This window comes from Pelodiscus sinensis, chromosome 1 (assembly GCF_052426305.1).
Source record: "Pelodiscus sinensis isolate ZL-2025 chromosome 1, ASM5242630v1, whole genome shotgun sequence".
NCBI lineage: Eukaryota > Metazoa > Chordata > Testudines > Trionychidae > Pelodiscus > Pelodiscus sinensis.
In genome coordinates, this window is record NC_143052.1 from 88,254,584 (window position 1) to 88,270,525 (window position 15,942).

Sequence of the window (15,942 nt, forward strand, 5' to 3'; positions counted from 1 at the left end):
CTGTACCTCTGAGGGGACTTTATGGGAATGAAATGGGCAGAGGTCCTGCAGTGGGAAAGAATGGAGCAAAGAACACAGACAGGAGCCCCAAAGCGAAGGGGGTTATGGTGTACAGTGTAGAGGAGAGCCTCAGGGAGACAGGAGTAGACAGGACTTGGACAGAGGTGATGGATACTACAGGTGATGGATGCTTTGAAAGAGGGATTGGTGGGTGAAAGAGGGAAGAGGTAAATGGGAGATCGTGGGAGGCGAATGCAGAATGGCACCCTTTTTCTATTCCTGTTCCACTGGGAAACTCCTGGCTGACAGTGATTTCTCTGGCTGTTTTGGGGGAGGGTCAGAAGCCAGTTAAACATATAAGGATTTTGATTGTAAAATGCAAAAAGATGATTTGAAAAATGTGTTAGTTAAAGAGATGTGCTTCCTCCCCCACACCTTCCTGGGAAAAGCTGGCAAGCCACTACCGGATGGAGTAATTCTTTTGAGGGTCATCCTTAAACTCCTAGGCCTGGTAGTCAATGTCCAGCGATTTCTCTGGCTGTTTTGTGGGAGGGTCAGAAGCCAGTTAAACTTAAAAGGATTTTTATTGTAAAATGCAAAAAGGCGTTTTGAAAAATGAGAACAATTCCAAGTTGTGTGGCAAATGGAGCAGGGCATGCGTAGCCCAAATCTCAGAGGTTTATTAACTTGGAGGTAAAAATGCTGTGATATAAAGGAATGCTCAGACTCTCACGGTTATAACTGCTCACAGCCTGATGCTGTACTCACTAGATGTGCCCATTTCATTTTTGTGATACTGTTGGCATTGGAATGGGTCTCAGAGCACCCCCGGTGGCAGCGCAGGAGCCTTGGGATACAGGTGGCATAACAGTTTCCTGTAAAAACAGCCTCTGCATTTACCATTCATGACCGATGTGATAACGTTGCCCTCAACAGAACAGACCAGCTCCAGAGGCACAAGCCACGATGTCACTGAATGTCCCTGCCATGCTGCCCAGAGACACGGATAGCAGTGAACCCATGCCTTCCCTTTCTCTCCCCCTCCCTCCAGAAGTGTTAAAGGAACCAGAACCACAGCAAACTTTGTTAACAATGGTATTAGTATTTGGTTGAGAACTCGATCTTCTTATCGCTTCCCAAGCAGCCTGCTCCCCCCTCCCTAGCAGTGATCTTCCCCAATGGACTCATCTAGCTCCAGCTCAGGTTCCTGGTGTAGCACTTTCTGCTGCAGCTCAGAGTAGAAGTCAACGCCCTCTGAGACGGAGCGGAGAGGCTTGTCTCGCTGCTGGTAGTAGCTGCTTATCTGCTCCCTGTGCTGCTGCATGAAGCACTGGTGATGCTGTGACTGGTCCTTGAAGCTCCCATCATAGCCTTTGATATGGTTACGCTTGAACTCCAGCACAGTCTTGGTGTAGGTGTTGAGGGTGGTGACAGCAGAAGCCATGCAGCAGGTGAAGGAGGCCCAGGCCATGCTATGAGAGGGGAAAGAGTACAGCATACGCAATGAGGATCTTAATGAAGTCCTCTATTGTCGGAGAAGTGTGTCAGGGTCAAGAAATGAACCAGATGCATTGCAGGGAGCTAATGGACATCAACTAGATCACTGTTTCTCAACCTTTTTTTAAAAAGTACCCCTTTAAAAAAAAAAAAAAGTACTTCCAGTACCTACAGCTTTCAGATACACAATTTTTTTTTCTACGATTGCCACACATTTGTTTAAACAACTTAATCTTAGCCGGGTGGGCGATGACATTTTTGGGTGTAAAAAGTACAAAAATAATAAAGCGCTGTAAAACTTAAAACAAAAATTCAGTTTTCTCCAAATTTTAGTTTTGTTGACGTACCCCCCAGACTTCTCTCGAGTACCCCTGGTTGAGAAACACTGAACTAAATAGATCAAAGCTCTAGCTCTGACCCAAATGGTTCTAGAGCTTTATCCTGCCTCCATTACCCCTCCCTTCCTGCCCCCCTCCCACAGTGGGGGAAAAGTGTTGATAGCTCTGTAACCTACACTACAGAAAAAGATGTAGGGGAAAATACCATAAGAAAAAAATAGATGCGGCATGAGAAAATGACAGGAGGGCTCTGGAAAACCTGCATCTGGAAAACATGATGACAAAGCAGACTCCATAGAGTAATAGGCCAGCCAGGGAGATCCCGAGGCTCTTATTTATTCTGCAGTCCTCCTCAGTTACATTAACCACTATCTATAACCTTGTTGGACATGTTGCTTGTTTTCAAATAGCTTTTGATATGCTTTTTTCATAAGATCACTGTAGAAAGAAAATCACCCTTCATATTCAAGTTAGTTGATGTTATGTGCACTGGCCCCAAAAAAACCACCCAAAACATAAAAAGCTGTGTATGTCTGTCTAGGTTTGACACTGCAAGATTTTCCAAGGAATAAATATTCAGGACTCATCATGGGTCCTTGGGGATACCTGCCCAGCATGCAGTTGTAGTTAAACTGAAAAAAGGTATTTTGGAGAACATCATAATGGACAGAATAATATTAATCATTTGTGTTCAGTTTTGATCATATTACTTTAAGATAGACTTGAAACTAAGAAACTCCTGATCAGAGCAGCTAGGCTTGAGAAGGAGAAATATGTAAATAAGGTTGTTTAGTGTGGCAGACGTTAGGGAGCTGATCAGAGAAGAGATTAAGAAGGGCACAGTGAAAACTGATCAGGCCCTCTTTTTTATACTGTGCAGTCTTGAACTGGGATTGATTAAAAGTCCCTTAGTGTTAATGACAAGTAAAATTGAAACCAGTGGAAAAAAATACTTCACACAGTAACCAGTCAGTGGAATACAATGCAGAGAAGATTCCAAAGCCAAACATTGCAACTAGATTTAATAAGGCCTGGATCATTTTATGGCCCATAATGTAGTTCTGGTAAACTAAACCCATGCTTCAGGCTATTTGCTGATTACTGTCTGGGTCAGGAAAGAATATTTCTGCCTCCCTTTTAGCTCTGCAACATAGCACCACTGGCCAGATGTTTTTATTAGAGTTCTCTGTCCCTCCAGAACATTAGGTACTAGCCACTGCTAGAAGAAGGACCCCAAATTTAAGGTACCAGTCACGTCTGAAAGATTTTGTATTCTATTTGTCCCCCGATCCCAGAATTTCCCAACACCTCTTTGAGCCATACCCAGGGACTCTCAAAACAATATTAGAGGGACAACTTGTTGCCTATTTTCAGCTTAAATAGGTGGTTCCTGTTAACCTGTGGAAGAGACAGTGCATCCTGTGATTCTTGTCTGTATAGGGCCAATAGTGAGCAGTAGGCACTGTGCTCAGTATCTTGGATGCACGAGTGCCAGCTGCATTAATACATGTTCGCTACACTTATGAAGATCCTCTTACGCCGTGGTGATGGGAATTTGTAGAGCTGTCATACTGCTGCATATGGAGAAGTAAGTTGGATTTAGTATTAAGGTGTTTATGGTCAGAACTGCAGGCCCATCATTGCAGAGAAAGTGTAATAATGGAGACTGTGAAACCACGAAAGAGGGATTCTGCAGAATCATTTTGATAGCACACCTGGCACCCCTCGTGGGTGGGTGCAGCCAGCCATGTGGGATATCATGGTAGGGATGTTAAATTTAGTTTATCAACTACTCAATGGATTTTCCATTGACTAGTCAATTAGTAGATAAACAGGGGAGCTGCAGCAGGGTTATCTCCTGGCCCTGGGAGCTAAATCCAAAGTGGCTCTGCCTTTTAAATGTATTAAGAGCAAGGCTCTTAATACATTTAAAAGGCTGAAGTGCAGTGGGGGGACCCAGCGCAAGCTGGGACAGTTGATTCCCAGCTTGCACCAGGTCCCCCCGCTGTGCACCAGCCTTAACTGTAAAAAGGCTGGAGCACAGCTGGGGGACCCGGCGCGAATCGAGAATCAGCTGTCCCAGCTCGCGCCAGGTGCCCTCCGCTGCTCTTAATACATTTAAAAAGCAGAGGTGCAGCGTCTAGGACTGGGCGTGAGCCAGGAATCAACTGATTTCCGACTTGCACCCAGTTCCTGCTACCCCCCTGCTTCCCTTACCCTCCACAGAGATGGTGCTTGGGGGAACCAGCTTTTACGCCAGCTCCCCCCAGCACCAGCTCCTGCTCCCCCGACCTTGCTGCCTCTGATAGAAGGTGTGGGGGAAGCGACTAGTCAAGGGACTAATCGATTATCCAATAAGCTTTTGCTTATCAGATAATTGACTAGTCACTTAAATCCCTATGTCATGGGAGGCTGAACCCTAAGCTTGCACCTGTTTATATTAAAACTGAACTGAAATGTTGAGCTGGAAGAGACTTCAAGGGACCGTTCGACCAGCACTGAGGCAGGATCACGGAAACCTAGAGCATCTTTGACAGATGTTCATCCAACTTGTTCTTAAAATCCACAGCCTCCCTTGGTAACCTATTCCAGAACTTAGCTACCCTTATAGTTGAAAAGCTTGTCCTAATATCCAACCTCAGTCTCACTTGCAGCAGAGTAAGCCTATTGCTCCTTATCCTACTTGATCACCATCCTTATAACCCGGGCTCGACAAACTATAGCATCTACTCGCCCATGGCAAGTAGATTTCAGCCGCGCGCCCCGCTTACCGGCGACGCACGCATGCGCAATGCGGCTCTTGTGCATGCGCAGTGTGGAGCTGGCAAGCAGCTTTCACCGCCGTTAGTCAAGCCCTGCTTATAACAGTCCATTATATATTTGAAGTCAATTAGAAGACTCCCCTCTCTGTTTTTGTTTCTCATGACCAACCATGCCCAGTTTGTTTTTCATTTTCCAGAATTGATAGGTTAGGTTTTCTAACCCTTTTATCATTTTTGTTGAAATAGGAAGATCCGTTAAACAGTGGAATGATTTCTCAAGGTATCTGGTAGAACCTCCATATCTTGTGTCATTTAAAATGGGACAAGACAAAACTCTGGGGACTACATGTTTCAGGGAGCAATCCTGCATAGAATCAGGGGAATGGACAGGATGAGACCTAATGGTCACCCTCCATCACACATTGAGGCAAAGACAAGGATGGCAAAGCAGCAGCCCTGATGAAGCTATACAGGAGCTGTCTTTGGGGGTAAAGGGGCTAAGTTGGTGCATTTGGAAGGGGTGGACTGTGACTGAGGCCTACAGCCAAAGGGATGTGAAGGGAGCTTCACAGTGCACATACTAGAAAGCCCAGCCATAGTCCCACGAGTGTGGTCTCCAGTCCTCTGGCCCCAAATTGACAGTCGCTTGGAAGACTTGTGAATACATCATGTGAGCCACCATCCCCAGCAAACCTAAAGCAAGATGACAAGAAGGCAAAGTTGTCCTAGCACAGCCGAGGGCCAGGTGCTTTGTTGGTCTATCTAGGAGCTAAGGTTTAGGACCAAATTCATCCTTCTGCTCAGCAGGTTCAGCAGCTAACTAACCTCTGCCCCTGAGCCCTGTTCCCCCTCTCAATGTCATCGTCTTTCCTCTGATTCCCCTTTATTCTCCCCAACTCTGGCCCTTTTGCCTCCCCTTCCCACCCCCACCACTGATGCACTGAGGCTAATGAATGTATGAGGTCTTGACCGCACTAAGGACTTCTTGAACCCATTCCTTGATGAGCGTCATTCCCTGCCCAGGGCTGCTCATGCTACCACCCAAAAATGCCTTCATGAGCCCATGCCTGTAACTGGGGCACCAACCTGACAGCACAGAGGAGACTGCAGCAAAGGCATTGAGCTTCAGCCCACAGACTGGATTCCCTGTGTACAGCAGTTCAACCAGCAGTAGGATGAAACTAATGAGCAGCAAGCTGATGTAGACCATTTCTGACCCCAGTGACAGCCACAGGATTCCTGCCACAAAACAGGAAAGAAGAGAACTCTGTCAGCATAAATAAGGGTCATGACCTGCCACAGCCCTCCCTACCCTGACCCAAAGGATTCCCACCGTAAACTGGGAAGAGAGAGAAGACTCCAGATGTTCCCCACTGAACAATGCGGAGCGAATACGAACATCAGCTGAAAAGAATGCGGCTGTTCTGCAGGGGTGTCATGCAGCCTGTGAAGATGGCCTGAAGAGAATGTATGTACCACTTACACCTTCTAATTAGGGTTTAAATTATATGCATAGGTCTGACGTGGGTCCTCTACACAGCTACCTCTAGGGCAGCTGAGTAGAATTCAGAAAACAAACTTATGCCCAGGGGCCTGTACCATCTCTGTTCTCATATCTCCTGCCTCCCTGACCCCTGCTCTAACCACTACTACTACTAATACACATCCTCGCCCTCAAATTGAGCTGTACCTTTCATGCCAGGGAGTGGAGAGGTGGCTTTAGAACTGTCAAAGAGTTCAAACAGACAGAGTCTGGTGAATTTCAGCTACACTTCCGCCTTCCCCCAACATACCTACCTCTGGCATGACCCTAGGTCAGGAGCTATGGGGAGAATGCAACATAGAGCCTGTATGCCACCCAAGGAGCCTTCCCTTCACCATTTCCAAATGGGAGAGGACCAGTTGCGTCCTGAAGTGAAAAAGGGATGGAATACAGCCAAGATTCCCCCGCCTCCCCCCCGGGCCCTATTTTATATTGTACTATATAACAACAACAGCTGTGGCTGTTGTGTGAAGTAGGAGATACACGGTACACTACCCTAACTTCTAGAGACGTTATTTTACTCTCCTACAGGATATTCTAAGCTATTCCAATTACACTTATGGACACTAATTGGGATTTGTACAAAACTATTTGAAAATCAAACATTCAGGACCTCTGTCTCATCCCCTGTGCAACTAGGAAGTTTGGAATCTTAGCCATGTACTTGACAGGTGACATCATAGTATCACTCAGGAGACCAGGAACGCATGCTCCAGAAGCTTCTTTTCAGCCCTGGCTAAATAACAAGGCTGGAGCTGGATTGCCTTCCAGCACAGAAGCTGTACTAGGAGTCTGGCTCTGAGCCAAGAATGTGAGCTCCCACTCCTTGGGCTGAGGAAAGTATATAGGAAAAGCATGAGCTGCCTTGTAAATCTCAAGCTAAGGAAGGCTCAAGACTGCAGGTGCCCATCTCCTTCCAGCTACTACTCCAGTGAAAGAAGCGTGAACTTTAGATTGTCCCCAAATCAGCCACAGAGACCCAATGCAGAAGAAGTTGAGAATGAGCTGTTCTCCCTAGTTTACAGTCTGGCTACGTCTAGACTGGCATGATTTTCCGGACATGCTTTTAACGGAAAAGTTTTCCGTTAAAAGCATTTTCGGAAAAGAGCATCTAGATTGGCATGGACGCTTTTCTGCAAAAGCACTTTTTGCGGAAAAGCATCTGTGGCCAATCTAGACGCACTTTTGCGCAAAAAAGCCCCGATCACCATTTTCGCGATCGGGGCTTTTTTGCGGAAAACAAATCTCAGCTGTCTACACTGGCCCTTTTGCGCAAAAGTTTTGCGCAAAGGGACTTTTGCCCAAATGGGAGCAGCATAGTACTTCCGCAAAAAGCACTGATTTCTTACAGTAGGAAGTCAGTGCTTTTGCGGAAATTCAAGCGGACAGTGTACATAAGAACGGCCATACTGGGTCAGACCAAAGGTCCATCTAGCCCAGTATCCTGTCTACCAACAGTGGCCAGCACCAGGTGCCCCAGAGAGGGTGGACCAAAGACAATGATCAAGCGATTTGTCTCCTGCCATCCCTCTCCAGCCTCTGACAAACAGCGGCCAAGGACACCATTTTATCCCCTGGCTAATAGCCTTTTATGGACCTAACCTCCATGAAATTATCTAGCTTCTCTTTAAACTCTATTATAGTCCTAGCCTTCACAGCCTCCTCTGGCAAGGAGTTCCACAGGTTGATTACATGCTGTGTGAAGAAGATCTTTCTTTTATTAGTTTTAAACCTGCTACCCATTAATTTCATTTGGTGTCCTCTAGTTCTTCTATTATGGGAACTAATAAATAACTTTTCTTTATCAGCCCTCTCCACACCACTCATGATTTTATAGACCTCTATCATATCCCCCCTCAGTCTCCTCTTTTCTAAACTGAAAAGTCCCAGTCGCTTTAACCTCTCCTCATATGGGATCTGTTCCAAACCCCTAATCATTTTAGTTGCCCTTTTCTGAACCCTTTCCAAGGCCAAAATATCTTTTTTGAGGTGAGGAGACCACATCTGTACACAGTATTCAAGATGTGGGCGTACCATAGTTTTATACAGGGGCAGTAAGATATTCTGGGTCTTATTTTCTATCCCTTTCCTAATAATTCCTAGCATCCTATTTGCCTTTTTGACCGCCACTGCACTCTGTGGAAGTTTTCAGAGAACTGTCCACGATAACTCCAAGATCTCTTTCCTGATTTGTCGTAGCCAAATTAGCCCCCATCATACTGTACGTATAGTTGGGGTTATTTTTCCTGATGTGCATTACTTTACACTTATCCACATTAAATTTCATTTGCCATTTTGTTGCCCAATCACTCAGTTTGGTGAGATCTTCTTGGAGTCCCTCACAGTCTGCTTCTGTCTTGACTATCCTAAACAGTTTGGTATCATCTGCAAACTTTACTACCTCACTGCTTATCCCTTTCTCCAGATCATTTATGAATAAGTTGAAAAGGATTGGTCCCAGGACTGACCCTTGGGGTACACCACTAGTTACCCCTCTCCAATGTGAAAATTTACCATTTATTCCTACCCTTTGTTTCCTGTCTTTTAACCAGTTCTCAATCCAAGAAAGGACCTTCCCTCTTATCCCATGGCCATGTAATTTACACAAGAGCCTTTGGTGAGGGACCTTGTCAAAGGCTTTCTGAAAATCCAAGTATACTATATCTACTGGATCCCCCTTGTCCGCATGTTTGTTAACCCCTTCAAAGAACTCTAACAGATTAGTAAAACAGGATTTCCCTTTACAGAAACCATGTTGACTTTTGTCCAACAAATTATGTTCTTCTACATGATTCACAATTTTATTCTTTACTATTGTTTCGACTAATTTGCCTGGTACTGAAGTTAGACTTACCGGTCTGTAATTGCCAGGATCGCCTCTAGAGCCCTTTTTAAATATTGGTGTCACGTTGGCTACCTTCCAGTCATTAGGTACGGAAGCCAATTTAAAGGATAGGTTACAAACCACAGATAATAGCTCAGCAATTTCCCATTTGAGTTCTTTTAGAACCCTTAGATGAATGCCATCTGGTCCCAGAGATTTGTTAACATTAAGTTTTTCTATTTGTTCCAAAACCTCCTCTAATGACACTTCAATCCGGGACAGTTCCTCAGATTCATCACCCACAAAGGACGGTGCAGATTCAGGAATCTCCCCAACGTCCTCAGCCGTGAAGACTGAAGCAAAGAAATCATTTAGTTTCTCCGCAATGGCTTTATCGTCCTTGATTGCTCCTTTTATAGCTCGATCATTTAGGGGACCCACAGGTTTTTTAGCAGGCTTCCTGCTTCTAATGTATTTAAAAAACATTTTGTTATTTCTTTTTGAGTTTTTGGCTAGCTGTTCCTCAAAATCTTTTTTTGCTTTTCTTATTACCTGTTTACACTTGATTTGACAGTGTTTATGTTCCTTTCTATTTATCTCACTAGGATTGGACTTCCACTTCTTAAAAGATACCTTTTTGTCCCTCACTGCTTCTTTTACATGGTGGTTAAGCCACGGTGACTCTTTTTTAGGTCTCTTGCTATGTTTTTTAATTTGGGGTATACATTTAAGTTGGGCCTCTATTATGGTGTCTTTAAAAAGTTTCCATGCAGCTTTCAGGGATTTGGCTCTAGTCACTGTGCCTTTTAATTTCTGTTTAACTAACCTCCTCATTTTTGCATAATTCCCTTTTTTGAAATTAAATGCCAGGGTGCTGGACTGCTGAGGTGTTCTTCCCACCACAGGAATGTTGACATGTAGACAGCTGGCAAGTTTTTCCAGAAAAGTGGCTGATTTTCTGGAAGAACTGGCCAGTCTAGATACAGCCTCTAGGTTTAGACAGGGACTAGGAAGCATCTAAATGGTTTCCGGGTACCATTTCCATTCTGTAAGTTCACAAGTAGTTCCCACTCCTATTTTTGGTCCATCTCTTGTAGAGCTGATTTAGCCTGTAGCTCTACCTGTTAGAATAATTAATAATTGTTATTTGCATACAGCAAACTTTCTGGCTATACCTTTATAGTAGTAAAGAATCCTACTGTGAGGCAGGATTGAGCCTAGTAGGGGACCATGGATAACACACCCTATTCTGTTACACCTAATTGATACAGGAAGACTATGAAGATGATCTTATGCTTGAATACTGTATCCATACAAAATAGACTTGGGGTTAGGCACAGCACAAACATTTAAGTTACCCTGTAGGAATAGCTCCCATTATGACTGCAGTTCATTTTTTAACTACCAAGTACCATCAGGAATAATACAGATTTGTTATTCTCCCAAGGAGAACAGGATATAATATAATAAAGTAAATTATAATTACTATAATTAATAATAATTATAATTATCATTATAATTAATTATAGTCAATTAGTTACAATTAATATAATATAGCCCAGGCTCTGGGTGCCACTGCCATAAGTTGCAAGAACAAAGATAAAATGAAACAGCATCTTACCCTCTCCCTGACCTCTGTCGGAACTCAATCCCTTTACAATAACATACAAAATGCCCCTCCCTTGCATAGATCCTAACCCACAGATCCTAACTACACCCTGCAGAGCAGCCCATGGAAATCTGGCCACAAGCCCAGTCTGTGTTTTAGATTTTGACACTACAGTAGAGATTTCTGACTCAGAGTAAGAATGAAAGCTGGTCTCTTGCATGCTTCTGGGCGTGCAGCTTCTTAATACTAAGAATGCTTTCCTTACATATTCCATTTTGCTTGTGTAGATTTCAAGATGCCTTACAGAGGTGAGGGAAGCATTATTAGCACCACTGTAAAGAGAAGGGAGGGCCAACATTGTCAAAAGGGGGCACTCCAAAATAGTGGCCAAACTGAGACACATAGGATGAAATTCTGGTCCCTCTGAAATCAATGGAAGTTTTGCCATTGGCTTCAGTGGGGCAAAGATTTCACCCTTAGGTTTAAATTATTGAGGTTCTGATCACCACTCCTATTCAGCTAGAGTAGCAGATGCTCAGAATAACTGAAATTCAAGCTCTGGTGCCTCAGTTTGGGACCCAAAATGTGGCCAGGTTTCAAATTTCTGACAGAAGTGACATGCCCAAGATCGTATGGTGAGTAAATGATACAGCAGTGTTTAATTTATATTAACGATTTACACTGACTGCCTATGTGCATTCTGAATTCTGACAAGGCTAGGACATGCTGAAATACAACAAAAAAGGTTGTCTTTGCCACATTTCCAGTTGGGTTGATAGCAGTGAGTACAAGAAATCATGTGAGAAAGGTTGAGATTTCTAGCTTTTTGGAGCTGATGCCAGATGTTTTGGGTAAACATTTGAGGTGAAATCCTCAGTACTTTGACTTTAATAAGACAAGATTTCACCCAAACCTTTAGGTGCCTACAGCCCCCTCTCAACTGCATACATCCCCCAATTTCTAGAAGGTGCATTGAGCAGCTCTAAGAGGAAAAAAGAGAGATTTGTTCTTACCTCTTTCTGCAGGCGGTGAAAGCTCAATGAAACTACGACATTTCTCCTCTGAAATGCAAACAAATCAGGCTCAGATTATGTGGAGTCTCAAAAGCTACTAAGGAGAGAGGGAGTGGAAGAATTTCTATCTTGGTTGCCTCTTTCATTTCTCAAGTTTGCAAGATCTACCTATCTTAAGGTCTTCTGGAGTCTGCTGTCTTTCTGACCAAAGAGATGATTTCTTTGATTTGTTCTGGGAGTCCTGTGTACAAAGGTATGTAAGGAAGAACAATGGCCTGTATGTTAAGTGCAAATGGGGTACTTATGAGGAAGCTGGTGTATGTTCACAGCAGATTAAATAGAGTTGGTATAAGTAAATAGCTATACATTCAAGACATTAGTAAAAAGCTGTGATGAAAGAAAGTGGCTCTCATAGATGTTCCACAAGCTGCATTAACTCTGTAACTTCACCCCTCCTAGCTTCAACTCAAAGATCATAAATTTTCTTCCATCCCAGTATCCTATTTCATGATTTTCCAGTATTGGCTAAAAATCCTCAAACTCATGATGTGGCTCATGTGCCATTTGTCTGCCTGCTATTCACCACACACACCACTTAGGCTATGTCTAGACTACAAGGTTTTATCGGAAAAAGGTAGGCAAATTGTGCTCCGCATTTTGTGCACCTTTTTCTGATTTTTTTTTTGGAAGAGGCTTTTCTGAAATTTGGCCCATCTACACTGGGCCAAATTTCGGAAAAACCTCCTCTTTCAGAAGAGCCCTTCTTCCTTGTGGAATGAGGAAGACAGGGCTTCTGAAAGAGCACGTCTGCTGTTCCGCAAAAAAATGTAGAAGAGCAGACGTGTTCCCTGGATGCAGAAGAGTTTTTCTGGGCGGTATCCCGGAAAAAAAACATAGTGTAGACATAGCCCTACTCTTCATAAACAACCCAGAGAGGTGCCTCTTCTCCAACTCCAATTTCCAACTATCCTAAGGAAACCATAATAGATATCCTAATCTCCACATGCAGTGCAGCTACTTCTTTCACTACGAGATATGAAACTCTAAACTACCCATCCTCTTTTCATATATAGACTAGATGTCCCCGTAGGGTTGTGATCCAGTACAGGGTCATGGAATGTCAGGCACTGGGTCTCATTGCAGACAGGTAACCAGTGGGGGTGCTAAGCCAGGCTACCTGCCTCTCCTGGCACCACAGACTCTGTTGCGCCCCAGAAGCAGACGGCAACAGGCCTGACTCCTGGGTGGGGGGAGAGAGAACACAGGGCTCCACGCACTTTCCCTGCCCTGAACACTAGCTCTGCATTCCCATTGGCCAGGAATCTGCTACTGGTTGCTTCTGGGATGCAGCATGGTTTGCGGTGGCAGAAAAAGCAAACGCCTGCTGCAGCACCCCTATTGCACTGCTGACCGTGAGCTGCTGAAGGTAAGCCCCTCCAGCTGGGTCATGAAAAAAAAAAGTTTAAAAACCACTATACTAAAGAGCTCATGCAACAGGCACGTGAGGAGCCAGCTCCCACTTAGCACATGGAACTGTTACTCACCACTAGTACCGCAAAAAGTTGTGTGCACAGCTGCTTCCCAATGAAGCATGCACCTTCTCTTAAAAATAAGACACCTTCCCCCCCAAATAAGCTCTGAATCCCCCCTCCATACTACCTCTTAGGCATATACAGTCCAAAATTGCTTTGGCCTTTTTGGCTGCCATATCCCAGTGCAAAGTTTTGTATAATCCACATATCCATTATAATCCCTTAAAGTCTCTTTTAGCATTACTGCTTGCCAGAGTTCTCTTTCCCACTGAATCTTCCCTGGGCAGATTCTCTCTCCCCCCCAGACACATTAGCTAGCATTTTTTTCCCCCTAGATGAATCTCATTTTGTTATTTTCTGCCCACAATTCTAATCTCCGTAAGCCCTTTGTATTATTTCCTTCCTCTCAGTGGATTCCTTTCAGCTTAGTACCATCTGCAAATTTCATTAACTCACTCTTTGCTACTTTATCTAGACTTTAATGAAGTTATTAACAACACTGGCTTTAATGCTGAGTTCTGCAGTGCCCCCTCCCCATGGGGCATCTTCCCCCAAATCAATACTTTGATCATAATCCTTTGTTTCTGGTCCTTCATCCTGCAGTCAAAGACATATAACAGGGGCTACATTCAAGTGAATTTGAATGAATTTTGAGGGTCTGATTTCATGAAAATATTTACCAAATGCATTACTAAAATCCAAAGCTATCAGATCACTGTTATTCCAATATTGCTAAGAAGCACATTACATCTCTGCAAACCCTTCAAACTCAGTCAAGTGATGTAGTCTCATTCCCAACTCGTTCCCGTTATTGCCATGGAAATTAATCACCACTTTACCCGTTCCCACCTAGGTGCACCCTGCTCTGAACCATGCTGACAATGCCCAAAGCAAACCATCATCAAGACCTGAAAGTGACAGAAGTTTTTTTCTATTGCAATCTTTATTTTCATTTGTGACCTCTCTGATTTCAAATACTGACCCCACTGATCATAGAAGGAGAAATAGTACATATGATCCCTTCTTTAACTAGCAATTTCTGTGATAAGTGCCTTTGAGGCATGGGGTGGGGGGCATGTTGCCTGTCACTGAGAAATGAGGAAGGGCTAAACAATCTTTCATTTCTGTATTATTAGTTTCAATCTGTCTGCTTGCTGCCTCTGAGGCTAGTTCTGACCCCTATATGCCAGGCCATAAAGAGTGGTTTGGGGAGAATTCCCCCAGAACAGGTGTGACATGGGGCTGACAAAAGCCCCAGCACAGGAGTTGAGACAGGAAGGGGAGCAAGTTGGGGTGATAGGAGGCATGTTTAAAAGGTTCTGGGCTACAGAGAAGTCCATAGGCAGCTGGGGGAATGTTGCCATAAATTAGACCTGCCACCACCACTCTAAATTGCACTGGAGGGTGGGGAGGACTATACCGGCCCCCAGCACAAGCAGATTTTTGGTGGCACAAAGAGGGCATAAAGCATGATGCCAGAGCCAAACATTCAAAATTCAATAATTTGGTCCTTTCTCTCACACATAGCAAACTACGAACTTTTAAAGATAAGCCACGTGTACGTACTCAATCTGGCTTTTGCACCTTTGGGGTTTATATTTGCACACTTTTTTCTGCCACTCTGAGGTTTTTTTTTTTTCCTACATGACAGCTGAAATTCTCTCTTATTCACAGGACTCCAGGGCCTAGGGCTTTCAAAAAAAAACAACCCTCCTGTCATGGTACTTGCAATGCACACAGCAACAGTTGTCAGTCCATAAAGCCATCACCCTCTCTCTCACAACACAGACTCTGTCCCCTACTGAACATGACACAAACTGATGGGAAGGGACAACAGATGTAGACATTACAAAACCACAGTCCACCACAAATAGCACTAATGTCCTTTTTTGTTAGCAGTCTCATCTCATCTGCAAGGCCCATTCAGTTCCTCCCAACATTCCTCCCACTGAGGGATGGAGTGTGGTGGGGCCGTGTGTGGGTATGAGTGGGCAGAGGGAGGTGAGCACTGCCCCAACTCAACTTATTCCGGGGCTGTGGAGAAGGCATCTTTCCCCACTGTTGTCAGCCTGGCACAGCACTTTTCATTGGCACTAAAGGCATTTGCTGTAATAAGAATAAGAATGAGATTGAGGCTGCCTTGAGGGAGATGCTACCTGGTCCTTCCATGTTCTCCTCACAGGAAAGCCACATGCCCGTGTGGAAGTATCGGAAGGCAAAGCGATCGTCCCCGGTCTCCCAGCTGTAGTGCACTACATCGTGGGATGAAGAATTGCTAGAACCTCCGTCCATGGACACATGCACACCAATGCACTTGGTAGCTTTGCCCTTGCCACACAAAGGCTTGGGCACCTTCTGGGTCCCAACACACCAGTAGCTGCCGAGCAAGGCTGTGGTAGAAAGGCAGAGAGCCAGTAGATTCAGGACCACTGCCAAGACAGCACGACGCCAGGGCAGGATCTTCAGCAGTTCCATCTGCAATAAATAAACATGAAAGATTCACATGCCATCAATGCATCTCCCATGGGCTGTGTCTAGACTGGCCAGTTTTTCCAGAAAATCAGCCGCTTTTCTGGAAAAACTTGCCAGCTGTCTACACTGGCCGCTTGAATTTCCGCAAAAGCACTGACTTCCTACTGTAAGAAATCAGTGCTTCTTGTGGAAAAACTATTCTGCTCCTGTTCAGGCAAAAGTCCCTTTTGCGCAAAGCTTTTGCGCAAAAGGGCCAGTGTAGACAGCTCAGATTCGTTTTCCGCAAAAAAGCCCCAATTGTGAAAATGGCGATCGGGGCTTTTTTGCGGAAAAGTGCGTCTAGATTGGCAGG

General features: G+C 44.5%; 1 protein-coding gene across 3 annotated transcripts in view; it reads right to left on the reverse strand.

Moving 5' to 3' along the window:
• Positions 1 to 587: 587 nt before the first annotated feature.
• The window catches only part of GSG1 (germ cell associated 1), a 36,231-nt gene continuing 20,876 nt past the window's right edge, over positions 588 to 15,942 (reverse strand). For all 3 annotated transcript variants that reach the window (XM_025178670.3, XM_006110409.5, XM_025178696.3), the window contains exons 2-6: positions 15,275 to 15,593; positions 11,587 to 11,634; positions 5,684 to 5,836; positions 5,179 to 5,290; positions 588 to 1,472 (exon numbers count right to left, since the gene is read on the reverse strand). In XM_025178670.3, the coding sequence (XP_025034455.1) occupies positions 1,160 to 1,472; positions 5,179 to 5,290; positions 5,684 to 5,836; positions 11,587 to 11,634; positions 15,275 to 15,593 (945 nt within the window). In that variant the 3' untranslated portion in view covers positions 588 to 1,159. The remainder of the gene's footprint in view (positions 1,473 to 5,178; positions 5,291 to 5,683; positions 5,837 to 11,586; positions 11,635 to 15,274; positions 15,594 to 15,942) is intronic.